Below are 22388 nucleotides of genomic sequence, written 5' to 3'. Positions count from 1 at the left end.
TGTTACATCTTAATTCTTTCTTAGCAAGCCATTTTAGCAATCTGTGGGGGAAGCAGAACAGGATAGTAGGTGATATTTTCTTGAAAGTCATGACATCACTTATTTGTAATGGAGCAGGAGTGCTGAAAGCAGCACTGTCTCTCCCTCCCTCAGCAGCGGGAAGTCAGTTATCTAATCTGGTTGTACACCCTACCAGCTCTCCAGGCTGCCTCCCCCCTCCTCTGAGGAATGCAGGACATGTGTGATCCTGCTGTCCTGCTCTGTCTGTCCCCCACACCCAGCCCTGTGGAAAGCATTGGCTCATTTCAGCTGAATTTGAGAAACAGGCAGATGTTTCAAGATGCTAAGTTTCTGCAAGAGGTGAATTCAGTCCATTTTAGACACTGGGTAATACACAGGGAAGAGACTGTTAAATGCCATCCTGCTGCTCAGGGAGCTGCTTCTGCAAGTCTCAGCCTGTAGGAAAATAGGTTTTATGGACTCTCAAATAAGGTTTTCTGGTTCTTTAGCACTGAATGAATTGCATGACCTCGATAACAACCCCAGGCCCTTGTTCTTCACATCCATTACCCCCAGGAAGAGATAGGGGTTACTGTGGGCAGCACCTGCTAAGGTGCTGGATAAGGAGAGGGCTGGCAGGGACACTGTGGCAGGTACACCACTCTCCTGTTGTCCATTAAAATGAAAGTGAAGTCTGACTTTGTTTCCACCTTTGTTTCTTCTCTTCTAATCTTCAGTGTAACACTGAAACCATATTTATTAATGTGCTTTAAAGGCTGCAGGATTTATTATTGTCCACCATTTAGTGAAACCAGGCAGGCAGTCCTATTGCCTTCTTTCTGCTGGATGCAAGGAGAGAGGTGAAAGGCTTTGGTGGTGTAAAGCCAGTCCAAGTGTTCTCCTGAGCCATGGCCCCTTTTTCTTTGGAAGCAGTTTGGATTAAGTTTTGGTTATTTGCATATTTTTCCACTTCTATAGCAATGATTGTCTTTCGTGAGACTGATGGAAACACTGATCCAAAAGTGAAAATCTATTTGACCTATTCCCGTTAAAACCCTGATGGTTTAAGTTTTACTCAGTCTGGGTAAAGCCCTAAGCTTTAAGGAACAGCTGAGTCTAAAAATACTATCTCTATTTTATGCTAAAAATAAGCTGCTTAGATTTTGATCCACGTTGCTGCTTTTACTTGCCTGGTGATGTCTAGCTTTCAGAACTGCAGTGTACGCATCTCCAGTTCTTTCCTCTAGAAATACAAATACTAAAAAAGTTCTTTCCAAAATGAAAAGCAGAAGTTTGAATAAATGGCTCGAAGGCTAAGGTGAACTTAAAGAATAATCTTAACATGCCACAGGAGTGGACCACATTGCTTTTAGTCTCTCACAGAAAGAGTTTTTCTTCCATCTCCTCAGTTCTTCATTGGCCAGAGGACAGGAGGCATTAGGAACCACAGTACACTGAGGAAGAGGAAGAATTACACTATAGGCCTTATGCCCTGTCAAATCGTTTCCTTCATTAGAGAGAAACTAATTCAGCACCTCTTTTCCCACCCTCTCTGCGCTGTCCCATCTTGTGTGCTCTAAGGATTCCTGGGGTTTCCCATACAGATCATAACATACCTCATGTGGGGGTCTTCTTGGGCATTAGACATGCCCCAAGCCCAAGGTGAATGCCTTGTGGCCATGCATCCCCAGCACAGCCACAGACGAGCAGAAGAGGGCAACAGAGATGGGGCTGAGACCTGGACAACCACAGACCCATCAGACAGGATAGTAGGTGACGCTGACGGTGGGGGGCAGATGAGTGGGACACTTGACACCTGTCTGGGAGAGTGATGTCCACAAAGCAGGAGGTGTGCAGAGCAGGGGCATTGGGATGGCCATGGAGACCTGGCTTATGAGAGGAGACTGACAGAGTTGAGTTTGTTTTTGCTGCCATAACAGAGGATAAAGGAGACATCAGTGCTTTTAGTAAATACCCTGGTGCAAGAAACGGTTTCATGACATGGTGCCAGGCCGTATGGCTCTAATGGGCTGTTCCAGCCCTGTGCCCTGCATGGCCCAGTGGGAGACACAGCAGACAAGAGCAAGCAGCACCTCTTAGAGAGAGTCCACCACCTTCAGGGTACCTTTCCTGCAGGTATTTCCCAAAGGAATTTGAATATGTTCAGAGACATTTTTCCTGACACTGGCTAATGATGGTGGAGTGGGGTGAAAATTGTGACAGGGGAGCCATGAGGCCAGAAGGTCCATCTACACTTTTATTCCTGTTTGTTCACCCGTCTCCTTCCCACCATTTCCTGCTGTGATGAGGTGGGTCCGTCTGTCCGTCTGACACACATTCTTCTTGCACAGCTCATTCACTTGTTCCCACTGTTCAGTTTATTTTCAGGGAATGATTATTCAGTGAACTCCTATGTACATGCTTCTGGAAAAGTCTTGTGGTATAGATTATGACTCCATTGGCAGCATTGTCAGGAAAAAAGTTGTACTTGGCAGTCACAGAAGATAATTGTAATACAAATCATGAATTCCAGCTCCTTTGTATTTCCCGCCCTAAAGAGGTATTTTCATGTGTGGCGTAAAATGGTCCTTTCAAAAGGTAGTCTGACAGGTCTGTGTGTGATGAAAGGAAAATTAGCCTCTTGTCAAACAACTGTATAATTTTTGTTCGTTATATGTTTAGGGCTTGGGTTTTTTTCCAACTGAATGCCAGAAAGCAGTTCAATAACAGCAACAGCAGTTCTCCTAGCTTTGCCACATGCAAGCATTCAGAAACCATGAATAAAGGAACCTGGAGAACTAGCAAGAATGACTCTAAAGTCATTATTTTCTTAAATTAAAAAAAATACTCTCTTCTTTTTTTTTTTTTTTAATTTTCATTGGCTTTTGGAGGTTTACAGAGTTTATGGTTTTGAGCCATTTCCTGGGATCAAAATATTTAGAAATGCGCTTTTTCTAAACCTCAGATTTTCAGACAGTCACATAACTTCTGAAATGAAAATTCAAGAGACAATTCTGAATGTCACCAGAGCTGATGCACCAAAAGGTGTTCACGCAGGGGAAGGCATCTGGACCTTCAGCACCAGCATTGTCTCTGGGAGAATGCATCCTAGCTTCAGGACTTGTGAAGAGCACTTGTGGAAGCTGCTGTTGAAGCCACAAAGCAGCATTCCCATCACAGATGGACTCTCTCCATTCTTTTCTCCCAGAGATCAATCCTGGTACTGGGGGCAGGTAGGGAGCAGGGTGCCTCCCCAAGGAAAAATGTCTCAGGAAGAGACATGGGGAATCAGGATGTGTAATCTCCAGTGCTGCATGCTTGTGCACCAAGCATGCATAGCCCCAACCCTCATCCCATTGGCACCCGTACTATCTGCCCACCATTCTGCCTGTGCAGGATTTAGGGATTGCTTACTTTCCCCTTGAGATGCTTGCAATGGTTGGAGTGAAATGTGCTGCTTTAGGAATGCAGCCTGATCTGGGCTCTTCCTTGTACATATTGGAAGATCCACCAAAAAATAAGGCATGAAATCCACTGAGGAATGCATGTGATTTGATTATACAGTAGCAACTCCTCAGCCCAAGTGCCTAAGCCATGGCATGGACCAGGCTAGTCAGCAGCCTAGACAAAACAACACAAGGATTACAGTGGATCTCAGCCAGAATGTGAGCTAGAAAGCAGTCACACTGCTGCATGTATGACAAATCCATACTCAAACATATGGTTGGCAGTATTGCAAATGAAGGGAGTTGTGGACTTTCCAGAGAGAATCCTGGTGACAGCAACAACTCTGATCAATTCACTGAAAAACGTCATCTACGAGAAAATCTTACAAGAATGGGGCTAGTTTTGTCTAGGAAAAAAAAAATGGAAGAAGGATGTGCAAGTCTTTCAGGAATAAGCCTTTGGGTTCTGCAGGAAGACATAATGGACACAAAATAATTGCTGTCTTAAAAGGTAAAGGGAGAGATTTAGGTTGGGCATTGGGAAAATTTTCTGTGGTTATTAAGGTACAGACTGCCTGAGGAGGTTCCTCATCTATGGAAGACAGAAGAGGTTATGTAGTATCTGCACGCAGAGGCAGAGATGGTAATGCCTTAGGAAAGAGGGAAAGACTGTGTGATGTCTTGAAGTCCTTCCAACACAACTTTCTGTTATTCTATGAAGAATGCTTAAAATACACCTTGAACATGTGCTTCCCTTGAATCACTAACAGGCATAGCTACCAAGCCAGGCATTTCTACCATTTCATGATTTAAAATGGCAAAATCATCCTTGTTTTAATATCACGAAACAGAAACAGACACTCTAAAATAGCTCACCAAAAAGATCTCCAGCACACAGAGAACACTGATGGAAACTGAGAGTACCTTAAGGTTTAGTCCAGATGATCTGGAGAGTTCTCTGATTCTTAACACCTGAAGTAGGCATTTTTGACAAAACTATGATCAAAGTAGCTGTGGGCATCATCTCATATCTGAGCCTCACAGAGGTATGAAATATTTCTACTCCCACAGTCTGTGTTACATTATTCTTCAAGACAGATTGTGTCACATTTGTCACACATGGTTTGCTCTTGCCCTGAATGTTTTTGCAGCCACTGGCACTGTTTCAAAGCGAGTATAAAACACCACCAGGCTAATGCAGTGCCTTCTTCTGTTCCATGATTCCTAATGCAAATGACTCTGCAAGGCCAGGGGGAGCTGGGCTCTCCTGTTTTATGCATAGTTACCTGTCACTGTATCTGCATGGGCTGCTTTCAAAAACCTCTTTGTCTGCAAGGTAAACTCAGCCTGGAGATGATCTCAGAGCTGAAATCCCAGCCAAGGGAAGTCATCAGGCTACAAAACCCACAAAGTTAAAAATACAGGGAGCACTGGAAAATCAACAGGAAACAATTTCTGCTGACTGAAGGTTTTAGCCTTCTTCCAAACGCCAGCTAGCAGCAGCCTGTTGGATGGGACAAAGCAGCTACATGAAAGCAGCAGCATTCCTTAACTTTGTCTGTTAAAGCAGAAGTGAATGCCAGGAAAAGGTCAGGATTGCCCCTCAGCTCTGATTGTAGATCTGGGTGTTTTGGGGGTGAGATAGCTGAATCCCCCAGACCCTCTCTACACTTCTCTCTCCTTGCCAGGGTTCCCTGGACAATGGTTGCCAAAGAGGATTTCTCCTTTTCTTCTGGCTCTTGACATTAGCAGGGCCTGAAATTGGTCCTGGCAGTTTGGCATGAAGTACTCACCAGCTCGGGGGGTTCTCAGGCCTGTTTGCAGGTCAGGTGTCTGAGCACAGCTTTGTTTGGCCTGACTTCTTCAGGGAAACGCCTGTCACACCAACTTAGTTAGACTGTAAGTGCCCCTCATCGAATGAAGATTGTCCGTTTTCACCCCCAGCAAAGAGGAGTGTTAAGCTCTTTACTACAAACCATTATGGAAAAAAAATTATGGTAGAAAAGCATAAAAATCATGAAAACACAGACCTAAAACTTCCCTTTCTTGCGCTGGTGTTCACATCAGATAGTGCATTCCTCAGCAGCAGAAGCTGGAGGTCCAGCTCTACAGCACTCTGCTTTCAGAGCAGGACATCTCTGAGGCATGTGGAGACACAGAGGTGGGAAAAACATCCTTTCATCTCCCCGATCCACACAACCTCTGGAGCTAACGTGTAAACTAGCAAGCGTGCCTTGACCCAGTGGGGAGATCACTGATGGTGCCCAAGCATCTGATCTTATTGAATTTGTCCAAGGTGGACTCCTCTCTCCCTAGATCTCCTGAGATTTTTTGAATGTATAAAAGGCAGGTGCCTTTTAGGGGTACATGTTCTCTTATCTCTGATCTGATAGGGTCACTGAAGAAGCGTGGCTGTGGCCAAGGCAACACAGCGCAATCTCTCATGAGTAAAACCCAGGCAGTCACCTGAACCACTGCCAATCCCTCCCTTTGAGTGTGTCTGTGTGTGTATGTGTTTGTGTTTGAAGTAGCGTTTATTTCTTGGCAACAGGAATTTTCCCCCTCTTTTCATTGTAATTAGGAGTTACAATGATGTAAGATCGTGTAAGGGTGTTGCTTTAAAAAGTTTACGCAGGGCCACAGACATGAAATCTCATTACATCATTGGGTCACCAGTCCGCAGCCATTGCTTTAAAATTACATGGATTTTAAAAGAAGAAAGTTGGAAATTATTTTTTCATTTGTCATCTGGCCTTTGAGCCTTTACAGGTGCACTAGTTCTCCATTGGCAAGTTTTTTCCATGAGTTCATGAGGACAAAACATGCTTTTTTTTTTTTTCCCCCTGCCTTTTTTTGCCTTTTTTTAATGTATAAAAGTTGTTCCTGGCACTATCTTTTGGTTCCAGGTAATAGAAGTAGCAGAAGAACATTAAACAGTACAAGGATCTCAATAAAATCATAAGTGTTAGCAGCACCATCTGAATGTTTTGGTAATAGATAGCTACTGGTTAGAAGATGATTTTACTTCTGCCCAGTCCTCATCATACTAAGTCAGAAAAAATGTCTGAAAAAGGAAGGGGAAAAAAACTGCTCAAAGGGAGAAGACTATATTTTCTGCCTCAACAAATTAAACCTGTTTGTTTATATTTATATTTATATCACAGGCACTAATTTAATATCAGATTTTGAATCTGCATCATGTTAGAAAGGGAGGATCTGCATGGCACTAGGATATTCTAGTCCAAGGTTTACTCATTTGCTCATCAAGACCAGAGTTAGGATTTGAAGCACAAGACTAACTCTGATCAGGTAATCCTGCCATCCTCCTACTGAGAGTGGCCTGAGACCACCAAGCCTTGCTAGCTCTCCAGTCAGGATTATCACATCTCTCACCCAGCCAGTCACTCTGATTTGTGTCCTGACCTTCACTGACGACTTCTGCAGTCACAATCACCCCTGTGCCTTTTGCTCCCCACGGCTGAAATATCCCTTGCCAACCTTTCCAGCCTTGTAAGTCGTGCCTCTTTTAAAATACAAAGTGTTTTAATGATTGAGCAGCTCTGTTTATAGCCTGCCCAGCTTTGCTAACTCTTTAATAGTAAAAATCTTAATAAGCAAATCACATCAGGTGACCTCTGCTTATCACCTTCCTGCAACATAATGAGGTTTAAAAAGGTTTAAATCTTTTGTATTAGATTTATAGCTAGCCAGTGGCACAGCAGCCAACTCAGAAATAATTCTAAATTGATGTCTCCAAGTGGAAACTTGGAATTTGAATTCAAATGACCTTACCTCTTTTTATTAATATTATTATTATTCTTTCCTGTGTGCATTTTTCAGCTTGCTCATTCTTAATTCCTTCAGTACTCATTACTGCAATAAGCCTAATCCTGTATACTTTTACACCTCGAGTGTGGGAGCCATAAATACTTCTGCAGTCTCTCAGGGCAAACCAGCTATAATTGGATCTCCAGTTGCCTCACAGAAAGGAAAAAAATATTGAAAAAAGAAGGAAAGGCACATTCCAGACAAAGAAAACTCTGCGTCTGTGTTCATGTGTTTGTGTCTCTGCCGCCCCTGAGTAACACTTTGTCCTTTTGCTCCACTCCAGGCTGAGTTCTCCGAGTTGAACCTGGCTGCTTACGTCATGGGTGGCTGCATGGTGGACATGCAGGTCATGAGGAACGGCACCAAGGTGGTCAGGTGAGGAGCACCAGTTGGCCTTGAAAACTGGGCTGTCTGGATCAATACTGGGGCAAGCAGGTTGGCCTCAGGGGGTGACAAGTATCTGAGTCAGGGCAGCGTAGTCCTGTTGGCTCCAAGGATTCTTGGAAGTGGTGAAAAGACTGGCCTGACTGGTGGGTTTGTATCAGGTCTCAGGTGCACATTATGCCGTGCAGTCGTTGTTTTCAGTCAAGACCCTTCATGCAACAGCAAATGCCTCCTTCTCAGGTTCTTTTTAGCCTCCAGACTCCCAATAAAAGGGATAACAGATCTTCTCCCTTGGTTTTTCTTGCTTCTCTGTCAACTCACCTTCATTTTAAACAGTGGCTCTAATTCACTAGCCTGCCTGACTTAGACCCTGATCCCATTGGACTACCCTCGCAATAGCCACTAAGCCCAGATGACCAGACCAAGAGCAGCCCTGAGAAGAAGGACTTGGTGGTGTTGGGGGGACGAGAGGCTTGACATAAGCCAGCAGTATGCTCTCACAGCCCTGAAAGCCAACCACGTCCTGGGTTGCATCCAAAGCAGCGTGGCCAGCAGGGCAAGGGAGGGCATTCTGCCCCTCTGCTCCACTCTGGTGAGACCCCACCTGCAGTGCTGCAGCCAGCTCTGGGGCACCCAGTATAAGAAGGACACGGACCTGTTAGAGCAAGTCCAAAGGGGGGCCATGATAATCGTCAGGGGGCTGAAGCACCTCTCCTGTGAAGATAGGCTGAGAGAGTTAGCATCGTTCAGCCTAGAGATGAGAAGGCTCCAGGGAGACCTTACAGGACCTTCAAGTACCTAAAGGGAACTACAACAGAGTTTTGCAAGGGCATGTAGTGATAGGACAAGGGGGAATGGCTTTAAACTGAATGAGGGTAGATTTTTTTCCTCTATTGTGAGGGTGGTGAGGCATGGGAACAGGTTGCCCAGAGAAGGTGTGGATGCCCCATCCTTGGCTGTGTTCAGCACTAGATGGTGCTTTGAACAACCTGGTCTATTGTGAGGTGTCCCTGCTCATGACAAGGGGGTTGGAACTAGATGACCTTTAAGGTCCCTTCCAATACAAACTATTCTATGATTCTGTGATCCTGATGCTTGCAGCCTGATTTGCTCCTGAAATACCACTTCTTTTTTTGTGAGAGACTCCCAGTGCTCTGGCTTTGCCCTGTGGTATATCTCAGAGGTAATACCCGTCTCTGCTTGGTGGGGATTTCTGTCCTACTAGCATTACTTTGTAATTGCAGTCATTGCAAGCAGCCTTTTCCCGAGCAATGCTTCTCCAATCACACATCCAATTCACTTTCCAGAAGCATTGCTCCCCCTCTTTCAAGCACCAGAGTGCCAGTAATCTGGAGCTAATGTGAGATGCATTTTTACAAGTTCTATGTGAAGAGTAGTGTACATTGTCACATGTGTGTATGATGCCTCTGTTTACACAGCACCAATATTACCTTCCACCCCATTATTCCCAAGCCTTCATCTTTATGAGCTCCTGTTGTTACAACTCTACATTTCATCTTTGATACAATAGCTTTTCTTTGTTTGTGTTGAAATCTTACTGCTGTTCCAAATTAATTTTTCTAGCTGCCCTGCTTCTCTGTGTACAATTCCTTTGCACTATTTGGTGTATTCAGCATCTTTGAGTTTAATACTCTTGACACATTTAATCAATGCTTTTGTCTGTTTGCAACTAGTTCAAAATTAGAGATAGGCACACATAATGTAGCATGCAGTGCTATTCTTGAAAGGGATTCTTAGAACAGCTGAAAAACTGTGATTTTGAGCATGGTGGCCTCAGTTTAATTTCTCAATATGTCATTTCCAGTCCAAACAGTGCAAAGCAAAACATGTCACTGTCAATTAGCTATGACTGTGGTCCATCAATTCATTTCAGGTCCTGACATCTCTCTTAGTACATCCACAAGGCATTTGTTCTTTGGTAAAATGTCACGAGCCTCTGCTAAAAACCTTTAAAGTTGTGTCTGTTACATGCATTTGCTTTCTCCTGTGCCACAAATGTCTGTTTCTGAGTGAAACAAAGCATTGTGTCCCATGAACCAGCCGCTGGAGCGTTCATCAGACAGTGTGCTGTGCTAATGCACTCTTGTGTTTGCTTGCTCATGATGCTGGAAGGTTTCCCAAGAACCATTTCCTAGGTTGATCACATCTTCATTTTCCTTCCTGTGTCTTTCCTCCCAAAGCCATTCATACATCTGGCAGAAAGATCTTGAGCTATTAAACTGAAACTGAAGACAAAATTTATTTCGCAAAACTGTCTGGGGCATGGTGTTCATGTTTCTGCTCACAGTGAATACACAGGTATTCCAGCTAGCATTTTTGCATGGATATTTATATATGAAATACGTGGGGTTTTGAATGTCATTAGCTCAGGGTTTTTTGTTTTCATATCTGCATGTTTAAGGACACATTTGCCTTGTGGGAAGTGGATTTGGTAAATACACACTTGTCTGGATACGCAATTTATATAGCATATGCTACATGCCATAGTCCTTGCAAGCAGCAAATATTTGTTTGCAGCCTGTGCTGATGTGCCCCTGTTGTGCCCAGCTCAGTGAGTTTAAGAACTCAGGTGACCCAACTTCCACAGCCACTCCTAGCAATACTCTAGAAGGTATAGAAATTAAAACTCTTCTTCACTTTAGAAAGCGAATTGTGGAACTGAGCTGTGCAGAGGCACCTCAACCCATCCACATGGATGCAGCTGCTTCCCACTCCCTTCAAGTCCCACTATCCCACTCACAGCCATGTCCTGCCTGGCCACAGACACACTTCAGAGTGCCCAGCCACAGGGAGACCCCTTCAACTCACGTGTGCACCAACACTGCTGCTGCTGTCATTTTTTTTCCATCACTTATTAGGCCTCTGTTAATTATTAAGCAAAATATTCATTCCAAAATCGGAATGCTTCTAGATGGTGAAATATAATACTCATCTTGTTTTTTTAATACCCAGAGTCATGGAAATCCCACTGACAATTTATAGGAAGGTAAATACAACATCATCTTGCTAACAAGCACATTTGGGATGCCCCCCTGCAGGAGCCCTGCCTGCTTCACATTCCTCTTCAAAGGGAGAGCAATAGAATGTAGCAGTTTAGTGGAAAGACAGTGAAAATACTACAGACAAGTCGACTGAAATCACCAAAATAATAAATTTCTTAAGAGCAACAACTAATATTCATATTCATATTCAACAACCACTGGGCTGTCCTCTCCAATTTGACATTACATTTACTGATAAGCTATCTAACAATTTATTAGCCTATAAAATTTTGTCATTTTGGAGCAGGTCTCCTAGTTCTGTCTTTAAGCTGTAAATACCGTATCGCCCATGTAAAGCAAAGTTTAAACCAAAGCCTTTTTCTGCTGTTTGCGTAATCCCTCCTGACACCTTGGAGTTAAGGCATTTTTTCAGACCCCATGTCAACTGATTTGAACTGCCCTGGGAAAAAATTGTGGTTCTTTTACCTAAGAATTCTTAAATTCCCTAAGAAGGTATAACAGTCCTTAAAGCCTTCCATTTACCACTTGCATCAGGAAAGTTAAAAAAAAAAAAAAGATGCTTTAGAAATATTATTGGCAATTACAGAAAGCAAAGACATGGACATATACATGACTCCTAAGCCACAATTAAGTTACCAAACAATCTTATTGAAGCCAGGCATTACTTTGCTTGCCTGATTTTTAAAACAAGCATGGCTCCAAGAATTTAATTTTACAGTAACAGTGTTCTGGGTCTCCAACTTCTCTTTTTTAGCTACTAAGTTCTGCACATCTGTAGGAGGGGGTGGAGAATTTGAGGTAGTGTCAGCAAAATCTGCTACTGGAGACAGAGGCTATCATCTAACAAATGTAAAAAACTGCATCTGTGTTTTCTGTGCCAGTTTTACCATGGTTTGTGAAGGCTCCATCAGCCTGTTCAGCACATTTCCTTCAGACAGAGAGCTGGCCATGAAGTGCCTTGTGCAGTCTCTAGCAAGCACTTTCCTGTGTTTGCGCCCTGTGACCCTTGCCCTGACTGAGGACACCAGTGGGATGAGCTGGGCACCAGGAGCAGTATTGGGCTCAGCCAGGGCTGGTGGGGTGGGGGATGTCCCACACATTGGTCCTTATTACCCCAGCACTTATTTGGAAAAAATTGGCATCAGACCTTCTCCACTGAAGAATTAAATATGGGAAGCAGGAGGTAGTGTTTATTCATCTCAAAGGATCCCTCACCAGCTTAGACAGCAGCTCTTACAGCAGGGAAAAGGTGGGTGCAGTAGCTGGAGTGCTAAAGAGTGTGTAAAAACAAATGTGGGTTTATGCCTACTTTTAAAACACTTGGGTGGATTCTTCATCTTCCTCCCAGTGCACACACAACTTCCCTCTGGACAGGTCTACACACACAAACAGAAGGATACAGTGAACCATCTGCAGTCTAATTTACTCTAGAAAGCTCTTGGACTGTGTCACTTTTACTGGGGTTAGGTGTGAGGAATGGGATTTTTATTTTCACATTTCTCTGAAGGGCCCTTCCTGTCAATATTTTGGCAGTGTAAAGAGGCTGTCAGTGTTGGCACTGCACCCACTTTGAGGTGCATTTATGCTTTCAGGATATTATAAAAGTATTTAAGTAGAAATGAAAATTTGGGCTGTATCTGCTTCTGACAGCAACATTTCGACTCCCAAACTATGATCCCAGGTTCTGTATTAGATTAAATTCAGTACTCTGCTTGACTTTTGGATTTCACAAGACTTCAGCTATTAATTCCAGTAGATATGGGAATAAGGTGGGGATATGTTGAAAATCTGGACAGCTCTTTTATCTGGGGAATACTAGTGTCTTTGGGAGCATTTCAGACCTTTAAGGATATAAATTAATCATGCACCAGACTGCTCTCATCTCCTGTCTCCCTGTAGAGAGGTTTCTTTTGCTACTGGGGCCAATCATCCAGGAGAGAAAGCACATTCTCCTGTTTGCATCGGACCTGTCAGAGTGGTGGCCATAGCACTTACAGTGTGGTGTGCAGGTTCAATGAAACCCCACAGGACAGACAACAGCTGATGGACCAGGAGATGCCCAGGGTCTGAAGTGGGGAGGACCCTGTGTGGAGAAATGGCCCTGGCAAGTGTAGAGGAGTGTCCAAAATGACAGCAAAGAGGAGCAGCACCAAGGACAAAGCCTAGCTGTGAGGAAGGATCTTTGCTGTGGAATGATGTTTGGTCCTACAGGCCTTGCCCGAATTTGGTCTGTCTGTGTAAGGTGTGTGTCTCTCCCTGCTCACCCTGGGTGATGTGCCCTTGCTACTCACAGCCATGCTGGGGTCAGTGAATTCTCCAGTTTGTCCACACAAGCCCATCCATTCCTGTAACACTGACATTCCCGTTGCTTCCAGCTGATTCAGTGCTTCTACAGTGCTCTGGTGACAACAGGACAGCAACCTGTTGAATCACCATCCCAAAAATCCCTGAAAGTGCTTTTTTCCTGAAGCATATTTTTACACTGCAAGCTGCAGTACAGTCACAGCATGAGGAAGCAAATCCTTTCACACAAGAGAAGCAGAGAAGAAGCTGGCCAGCCCACAGGTGTTTCCCTGCTATTCAGAGCTTGCAGACTCCAGGAGACATGTAGTCTGACTAAAAAATACGTGCCTGCTCCAGGATGCAAGATTCTTTAAAGTGAGGACACTGTCCTCTGCCCACTGCATCTTTTCCCATCCCAGTAGGTTCACTCACCCCAAAGGTCCATTAGCAAGCAGCTGCCTGAAAAGGGCATGGAGGTTTTCTATCCTACAGAGGCCATGCTTTCTCACCACACAGCAGTTGCACGTCGCTAGAAGGATGTTTTCTTGTCTCCACAGGACTATTTGTTCACAAGAGTTGGTGGTTTCTTGCAGTTCTTCTACAGAGACAATGTCCAGGAAGACCATGGGAGTAGCCACTGTTCCTGGACACTGATGTAGGAAGTATTGGTAGGCAGTAGGTCACTTGGTCACTTTCCAGCTTCTCATGTTCCAGGAGGGTTGTGCCAAAGACAAACTGCAGCCTCTGTCTAATCCCTGTCTTTTTAAATTTAACTCTTGACCTAATTAGGGTCTTTTTTTGGATGTCTTTTTCTAGTTATTGTTGTTTGGGGGGTGGGGTTGGGATGTAGTTTTTGTTGGTTGGTTGGTTGTTTTGCTAATTCCAAACCAAATTTCTGCAATTTTCTGTGAAGTTGCAGATAGGAGAAAAAAAATGGCAGAAACTGATTGGGAAAGTTTATGGTTCTAGCAGCCAGATGGAAAAATATGTTGAGCTCATGGTTCTCCCAAGTTTCACAGAAAGTGCCACATGGTGGAGTACAATATGTGCTATGTATTTAACACTAAGAAACATTTGGGCAATATTTTTTCTATTGATGGCATGGCAATCCATAAATGTAATGGAGAAGTGTGTGTAACAGCCTGTAAGCTTTTGAAAATTCAGTTTAGGCAAGAGACCAATGTGCCAAATGACCACTTTCCTCACTGAAATACCCTGCAGAGACAATGAGCTGGGGCGAGACGTCTAACAGGGTACACCCTGGCAAGCTGCAGTTACATATGAAGCAATTTAACACCTCTAGTAAACATTTATAAACTGAGAAATTATTCCCATATGGGGGATGATCTAACATTGTTTTTCACTAGTATCTCCCCCCTCTTCACCTGTCTGTCCCTGTCCTCTTTTTTTTTTTTTTTTTTTTGGAGGAGCAGGAAGTACAAAAGAGAAGAGACAGTGGGGTGTGATTATTTATGTATTTATTCTCAGTTACTTCCACCTCAGCTCCTGCTGCTAAACAGCTGCTTGGAGGCCTGCCTCTCCCTGCAGGGTTTGCTGATGTCCCAGATGAATAATGTCCCCCTTCACCTCCCTGGCAGCTGGCACCCAGCCGACGTGCAGGCAGGATGCTGACAGTTATTGGGAAAACACTTGGCATGCAGACAGCTGCCAGAAAGCAAAAGTCACTCCAAGCAGACCAGGGTGGGGAGCATCTCAGATACTAAACTATTTGCCTGACCCTTTTTTGCATTTACAGTAATTCTTTCCAAAAAGGAATGAGATGCCAGGGCCTAGAACATTCAATAATTAGTTAATCCAGGATTAAATACACGAATGATTTAAAAACTGTGTACATTGCTTCAGTCTTGATCAGCTTTCTTTTTTTATCAGTTCTGCCATAGTTTGTCTCCTTTCCATGTGGGTTTTTACTAAGGCTTCTTCCAGGGAATGGCAATCATCCTAATGTCACTTCAAAGTTAGGCCTGCAATGAGCATGGTGTTGGGCCAGATGGTTTCCAAAGATCCTCTCCAACCTAAATTACTCTATGACTTTATTCTGTGATGTTGGAAAGTATTTGGATCACCTTCTGTAAAAGCTTTGGATCACAAGCCTTTAGAAGGCAAGTTGATGTTGGCAGGTGTGGTTGTTCCTACTTTCAGGCTTTGTCCAAGTCCACATGCTTTTCCTTGTCAGTGTTGATCAGTTTAGAAGTAAAATATATGGCAGACTTTTTAGACTGCCAGAGTACAGTTCAGAGAGTATGGGACATGATTCAATGGTTAGTTGAGCATTGATCTGTGGCTGAGAAGCAAATCAGAGCATCTTCCAGGGTGTCCTCATCTGCCTACAGTGGTATTGTTCCTGCTACAACTGTGACTCCTGGCTCCTGCTGCTTTTGCTGCACTGATCTCCCACACCCCCCATGTATTTTACCCAGCCATTCTCTACTACAATGTTCAAAAAAAACCCCTGCTTCTCTCCTCCAGCCTACTAAAGAGAGATTATTCTTTATTCTATGTTGCTTTCTTTTTTCTCTAAAACGAGCTCTGTGTTATCTTATTTATATAAGCAGTCACATTCGTTCTTTCTTTGAGTAACTTCAGCAGGGTTTATTTCTTTCTCTGGAAAATATGACGAGGTTTTGACTGAAATGACATTTTTTTCCTTGGCAAATTTTCCGCTTTGCTAAAACATCAAACAGAATGTTAAGTCTAACACCGTGATAGGGGAAAATGTCATCAATTCCCTATTAATTTTCAGTAATGTAAAAACAATGCCATTAACACCCAAGCAAAGCACAAAAAGAATTTGTTCCTATTTGTAAATGCCATTTTCTGTTAGGTGTCAGACACCTGAGGCACTGCATATTTGGAGGAATTTTGCACTTCTTGAGCAAAAGTTGCAGCCACTTATGGCTTGGACTTGTGCCTCAGAAGCTTCCCTGAAGGCTTCGTTAACTGCAAGTAACGCAAAACTTACTGTATCATGTTGCTTAATTATGCACTTCTCTTCTTCTCTGTGTCATGCCAGATAGGAAAGGCTTTGGAAGGGAACTTAGTCAAAACATCTTGATCACTGGGAAGTATCTGAAAGCTGAATGAAGTCTCCTTGAATAATGGAGGGTAGCCAGAACCTGAAGTGAGGATGTTGTCTTCAGTGTCCTGGGAAGATCTTTTTCTATTGGCATGAAGAGCAAAGTGTCTTCTAAGACTGTCAGTCTTCTAAAAAGAGAGCAGGAGAGCCCATCCTTCTCCAACAACACCAGGAAAAAGCTCTCTCACCCATCATGGTGCTGGGGTATAAAGCACCCTTTGGCTGCAAATGGTTATTCACAGTGGAAGGGGTCGTTAAGAGGTATTTTGACAATCATAGAACTGGTTAGGAAAGATCTCTAAAGCATTGGTCCCACCATTAACGAGCACTGCCATTTTCACCACTAAATCACAGCCCTAAGTGCCATATCCACACCCCCTTTGAACAACTCAAGGGACGGTGACTCAATCACTTCCCTGGGAAGCCTCTTTCGATGATTCTTTTCCATAAAGAAATTTTTCCTGATATCCACTAACCCTCCCCTGGCACAACCTGAGGCCATTCCCTCGTGTCCTACACCTTGTTACCTGGGAGAGGAGGCCACTACAACACGCTCCAGCACCTCAATGTCTTACTTTCAGTGAGGGAGCCAAAACTAAACACAGGATTTGAGGTGTGACCTCACCAGTGCACAGTACAGGGGGACAATCTAATGTGTTGATCACACTCTTTCTGATACAAATAATCTATGCTTGTGTGTTCTTTCTTCATGCCCTCGAATCTCTTTGTGCTTCAGTGAGAAAAGCTGAAGGACTGTAAGCAAGCCAGAGTTATGCCTATATGCAGAAATAAGAAATAGGCAGTCTCTTTAAGGCATGAAACCTCCTAGCAGGATGTGCTGTCATCATCTTCTCTACCACAAAGCAGGCTGGGGACCTGCTTTCTGTACAGAAATGTTATTGATTGTTATTCCTTTTGCTGCTGGTCTCCATTTCTCTGTTACAGGCTCTGGTGTTCTTCAGCTGATGTTTATTCTCAGCTAGTCCCAGGCCTGGCACTCCACTGCCTTGCTCTCTGTATCCATGGGAACATTCACATTGTTCCATGGCTCAAAACAGGGATTCAGTGTCCACCTTCACTTTAGAGATTCACTCCTCATCTGCTGCATGAGAGAGTGCCCTCCCTTCCTAGAGAACACAGAGTTTGAGAATAGGCTTTTCTACATTAATTCTGTGCCCTTGTGTCCATCATATAAGTGGAGAAACTCTTTCTCTGCCAGGATCTGAAAAGACAAGAGCTTTTTCCCTGAGCTTTTGGCTGGCAGAAGTAAAGCCAACGAAGGCAGTTTCCCAGCCACTCTGTGTCCTCCCCCTGAAGCTGGCTGTGCTCATTTTCATCCTTCCTCCCCACCACAGCATCACATCTCCATCCAGGGTGTTGGGGCAGATGTTCAAGGGGAAAATACCACTGCTTCACCTGGAGAATGATCTGAACCATTACTGTGCAACCCCAGTAGGTGCTGTCCCATGAGTCCAGTCTGGGATTGTAACAAGGACCATTTTTTTCTTCATACGCTCAGAAAGCTGGATGAGGAGAGACACACCCATAGCTCCTGCCTCTCCAGGCACCACAACTGTTCAGTAACTCAGCACAGATATCAAGCCCTGGTCATAAGTAGCTGGTAAATCCTTCTTGAGGACCTGTGCCCACCTGCAGGGTACTTTCTACGCAGCAAGTCCAGCAGAACAGAGCAGCTCCAACTTTCCAAGATGTGTATTCACTTGCTGTTTCTCAGCGGGGGTCACCACTTGCCTCATGCCCATTGACACCAGGGAGGTCCATAAATCAGCTGCACAGCGATAGCACAGCCCTCATGATGCTCATTCTGCATCTCGCTGCTGCAGGAAAGCACCACCTTTGGTGCCAAGTACATTAGGGAACATGCCTAGGTTAAAATAAAACTCCATGGGAGGGAATCACAACATTTCTAAAGCTTGGCCTCTTTCATCACAAAAGCTGAGCATGATCCTCACCATGTCTCAAGCGGGCGATAACAAAAGTCCAAGGCCAACAAACAAAATGAACAGCTTTAAAACAACAAAGCTGTGCTGGGGTTTGTGTACAGTGTTTGTTGCCACAATCTGGCCCAGAGTCACCATCTCACATTTCCCTTCCAGAATGATGGAAATATAAATAGGGGCTATAAACCCAAAGTATTTCCAGCTCATACATCCAAAGGACAGAAATTATAGTCTCTTAGCAAGGAAAATGTTCGAGGGTAGTGAGGTAATGGGACCTGGTTACAGAGCTCATTTCTCTGAAAATCTTTAATACAGCATGGAAATTTTTCAGTGTCCTTGATGCAACCTCTGCTAACATATAAAATAATCCCCTCTTTCAGTGGAAAAGCCCCTTCCTTAGAGAATGAACTGCTGAGCCCCATTTTGGGAACCATTTCTTTCCAGCTGCTGCTTCCAGATATTTTTGAATGGCTCCGAAGACAGCGCGTCAGCAAGGAATGAAATCTGGCTGCTTGAAAGATAATCCATTGCCTGTTGGCTTACCTAGAAAGGGCCTCACTTTTCTGTGCATTAGCTGAGGGCTGCTGCTGTTGAACCATAGGAGTCCGAGCTCCAGTCTTGCTAAATAATATTCTGGAAGTCCAAGCCATGAGTCACAGCAGCATATGAGGGGCTCTGCTCCTTTGATTAATTACATTACCGTGCCTGCCCTTTGCTTGTTGACTCACAGCCGTGAGAGCCTGGGATGTGCTGCCTATGTAGTAAACTGATTAAAGGGGGAATGTGGGTCAGTGTATGGATGTGTACGAGAGCTTTCTGAAATCCCTTATGATCTTCCCACCCACTGGGCATTGCTTCAATATGGAGCTCAATCGTCAGGAAACAAACTTGCTCCCTCATCTGCGTTGCACATTGCAACGAGCTTGCCAAGTACGGCCAAGCTTTTAGAAAGAAAAGAGAATTCCCCCCCCCAGTGAATTTATGACCCTTGGCTCTGCTTGTGGCTTGTTCCTGTGCATGCCTGAGCGACATGGAAACTGTAGAAAATCTGCTTGGCCTGTTTCTATGCTCTCACACTTGCATCTACATTGGATTTTTCCTTTTTTAATGACTAGGGGGTTTTGTTGGGTTTGTTACCTTATAACACGAGCAACACATGATGAGAGGCCCAGAGAAGAGCAACATGTGTTAGTGAAAAGAAAGGGGAAGGATGGAAAAGAAACGAGGAGTGGTTAGAAGTGCTTCTGAGCATTTGAAACTAAAACATCACTCTCCTCATCTCTTCCAGGTCCTTCAAGCCAGATTTCGTCCTGATCCGGCAGCACGCCTACAGCATGGCATTGGGAGAAGACTTCCGCAGCCTCATCATCGGCCTCCAGTACGGCGGCATCCACTCGGTCAACTCCCTCTACTCCATCTACAACTTCTGCAGCAAGCCCTGGGTGGTAAGTGATGATCCGGCTCTGCTGCAAGTCAGCTCTGCAGAGGAGATCTCTGCTACTGATAAAACACCAAGGTTGCCTTCCAGGCTGTTTCAAAGGAGTTGGTCTCTTTAGGTTAAAATCTAAGCAACCTTAGGAATCCAGGTGGGAGTTCTTGGGGGAAAAACCTATCAGCACTACCAGCCTCTTTATCAGCCTCTAGTGGTATCAAGGTGTTATTTCTTCACCCTGAGCAGGACATTTCCCTTGTCCCAGACTCTAAGGGATCACCAACAGCTGGCAGGGTAGCAACACCTAGGTTTCTTGTACCTAGGTTTCTTGTCCTTGGGAAGGATCCACAGTGGAGAAGTTCATGGAGGACTGTCTCCCCTGGGAGGGATCCCACTCTGGAGCAGGGGAAGAGTGTGAGGAGTCCTCCCCCTGAGGAGGAAGGATCAGTAGAGACAACATGTGATGAACAGACAAAAACCACCATTCCCAATCCTCCTGCACCGCTGGCCGGGAGGAGGTAGAGAAAATCAGTCCAGTTAGGGTCAAACCACCACAGATGTAGAGTTTTTCAAAGTCCCAGAATGAAATACAACATTATCATGAAGTGTTGGTTCATTGAACCTGAAACATTGCACCTTGGAAAGACCTAGGCTGAGTCAGCTCCTGATGAGGACAGGACAGTGTTCTGATATTTTGCACTGGAAGCTGCCTTCACCTGTTCTTTAAATTCTGTCAAGTTCACAGGAGAATCTCAGAAAACTTTGAAAAATATTATCATTGGCTTTTCTCAGCCCCAAATCAAAGTGTGTAGTAATTCCCCAGACCATTTCTCTGAGCAGCTCCAAGGCAGCTGAAGCTGCAGAAGCAGGAGGGCTGGGGAGATAAGTTGGCCTTGAGCCACAAGAGTAAGGCTGGTCATTGCAGTAGCTGCAGGAGGAAGTCAGATGCTGATACCATTTTGGAGTTGGCATATGGGTTTTCCAAGCAGTTTCGTCCCAAAGTGCCTTCTCTGATTACTGATGCTTCCAGAATGGAAATTTCCCTGCATTCTTCTAGGTTCAAAGCAGGAAACTAAAACTATATGGATGTGAGGAGATGGGATTTTGCAATATGACCCCATGGAAAACTTTTAGACGCATTTTCAGGAATTCCCTTACTCATTGCACAAATTTAGCTTGGAGTAAGATGGAATGCTTATAGAAAATGATATCTTCCTCATCACCTAATTAAGTGGAGTTTTATGGTTGTTTTTTTCCCTTGGAATAATTATCCTAGAGGTCCTCAGTGTGTTGCTTGGTAGGTCAAGTTCAGATGAGGTCTGTAGTGACTCAGACATTTATTTCCATGATTGGGCAGTGTTGGATTTAAGTAATTTCTTACTAAAATGGTACAAGTGTAATAAACAGAGTCTTTTCAGTTTTCACCCCTTTTTATAACATTTGTGGGGTTTGTTGAGACCAAAAGCAAGATCCTGTCTTTTCCAAAAATGTTGCAGTGCAACAATGACAGTGGTGAGAGCAACCTCAAACAACCTCACTTTGCCATCATTGTATAGGTGGTTAATGTCCATTTGACCTCAGTTTCCATCTGATTTTCCAGTTCCAGGCTCAGTACCACACCTTCACATTGGTTCTGACAGCTGGTCCTAGACACAAGTGCATTGACCCTGGTGACCAGACAAAAAGCCTCCACAGTTACACTGCCTTTTGAAGACAGTCATGTAGTCCATTCCATCTGATTTTGGGGTCAAGTCAGTCAGGGCTTAGCTGACGCTTTGCAACTTATGCCTTGTAATTATGTTTCTGATGGTGTGAAGGGGCCTCAAGATGTGAAAGGCCTATTTTTAGGCATCTGAAATAAAAGAAAACAAACAAACTTAGCACTTAAAAGAAAAAAAAAAAAGCAGTGCTGGAAAGGCAGTGTGGGAGAACTTGGCTCTGCCAGCAGCTTGGCTTAAGTTACTCTGGGTCTGGTTGTGCCATGCTTTCCTCACAGGGAATACAGCTGGCACAGACAATCTTTCCAGAGGAGTCAAGGAAACCGTTTGCAAACACTTTAAACAGGTTTTCAGAATGCCTCCTTTCCCTGCTGCCCCTGCACACACATCACCCCCAAACCAGTGACTGTAATGTGCTCAGCAATCTAAGATTGCATCTAATGTGCAATGCTCAGAGGGTATTGAAGCTCTTGTAGAGATTGCAGTGGGATATTTGGGGGCAAAAATCTTCACTGGCAGCACAATCAGAAAATTTTGTTTTTGTGATAGCTGGGAAGCAAGAGATAGGGACACTTTGGTGCACGTTCCACTTTGATTGCAAAACAGGCATCTCGAAATAAGGGATCTGCATAACAGAGATTACTGGAAGCTTTTTGGATCTAGAGAACAGTTGAGATGCATGAAGAAATGAAATGAAATACCCCTGGAAAATGTGTTTTTCACTCTCATTTTTTATTTTCCCCAAAAATGGTTCCATTTCATAGAAATGTTTATGATTTTGTGGAGGGGAATGAAATTGAGACTGTTTTTCTTTGGCAATTTGCAACCACGTTTTATTCTCAGCAACTCTAATTACAATCAGCTGAGTTTGGATTTGGGTTTACTCAAACATGCAGCCCCATTTTTTAATGACATTTGCCAGGTTTCTAGTTCTGCAGTGCACAAACTTCTTCAAAGATTAAAACGGGCACAGTTTGAATCAGATGTTTCTGAGAGGGAAAAAAAAAGAATATTCAGGGGGTCTCACACCCTGAGAGAAACATCTAAGAAATCTGAGTTTTAAGATGGTCCCAGAACTGTTGAGAAATAATACTACAAGCACACTAAGCACATTGCTTCAACCACTAATAATAATTTTTGTGTTAGAATTCTAACACAATTCTAACTCTAATTCTAAGTTACAATCCAAAATACAGTGGGAAGAATGCTCAGAGCAGTA

At 44.0% G+C, this 22388-nt stretch overlaps 1 protein-coding gene across 2 annotated transcripts in view; it reads left to right on the top strand.

Moving 5' to 3' along the window:
- Positions 1–22388, top strand: part of SYN3 (synapsin III) — a 189228-nt gene that overhangs the window by 33494 nt on the left and 133346 nt on the right. For both annotated transcript variants that reach the window (XM_042050906.1, XM_042050907.1), the window contains 2 exons: positions 7558–7649; positions 19308–19464. In XM_042050906.1, coding sequence (XP_041906840.1) covers positions 7558–7649; positions 19308–19464 — 249 coding nt within the window. The remainder of the gene's footprint in view (positions 1–7557; positions 7650–19307; positions 19465–22388) is intronic.

The sequence above is a fragment of the Corvus kubaryi genome, unplaced genomic scaffold, assembly GCF_017639235.1.
Source record: "Corvus kubaryi isolate FWS band 111438036 unplaced genomic scaffold, C.kubaryi_AGA036_p1.0 74, whole genome shotgun sequence".
NCBI classification, from domain to species: Eukaryota; Metazoa; Chordata; class Aves; order Passeriformes; family Corvidae; genus Corvus; species Corvus kubaryi.
Note: the sequence above shows the minus strand (reverse complement) of the source record. Positions and strands in the feature narration are given on the sequence as shown.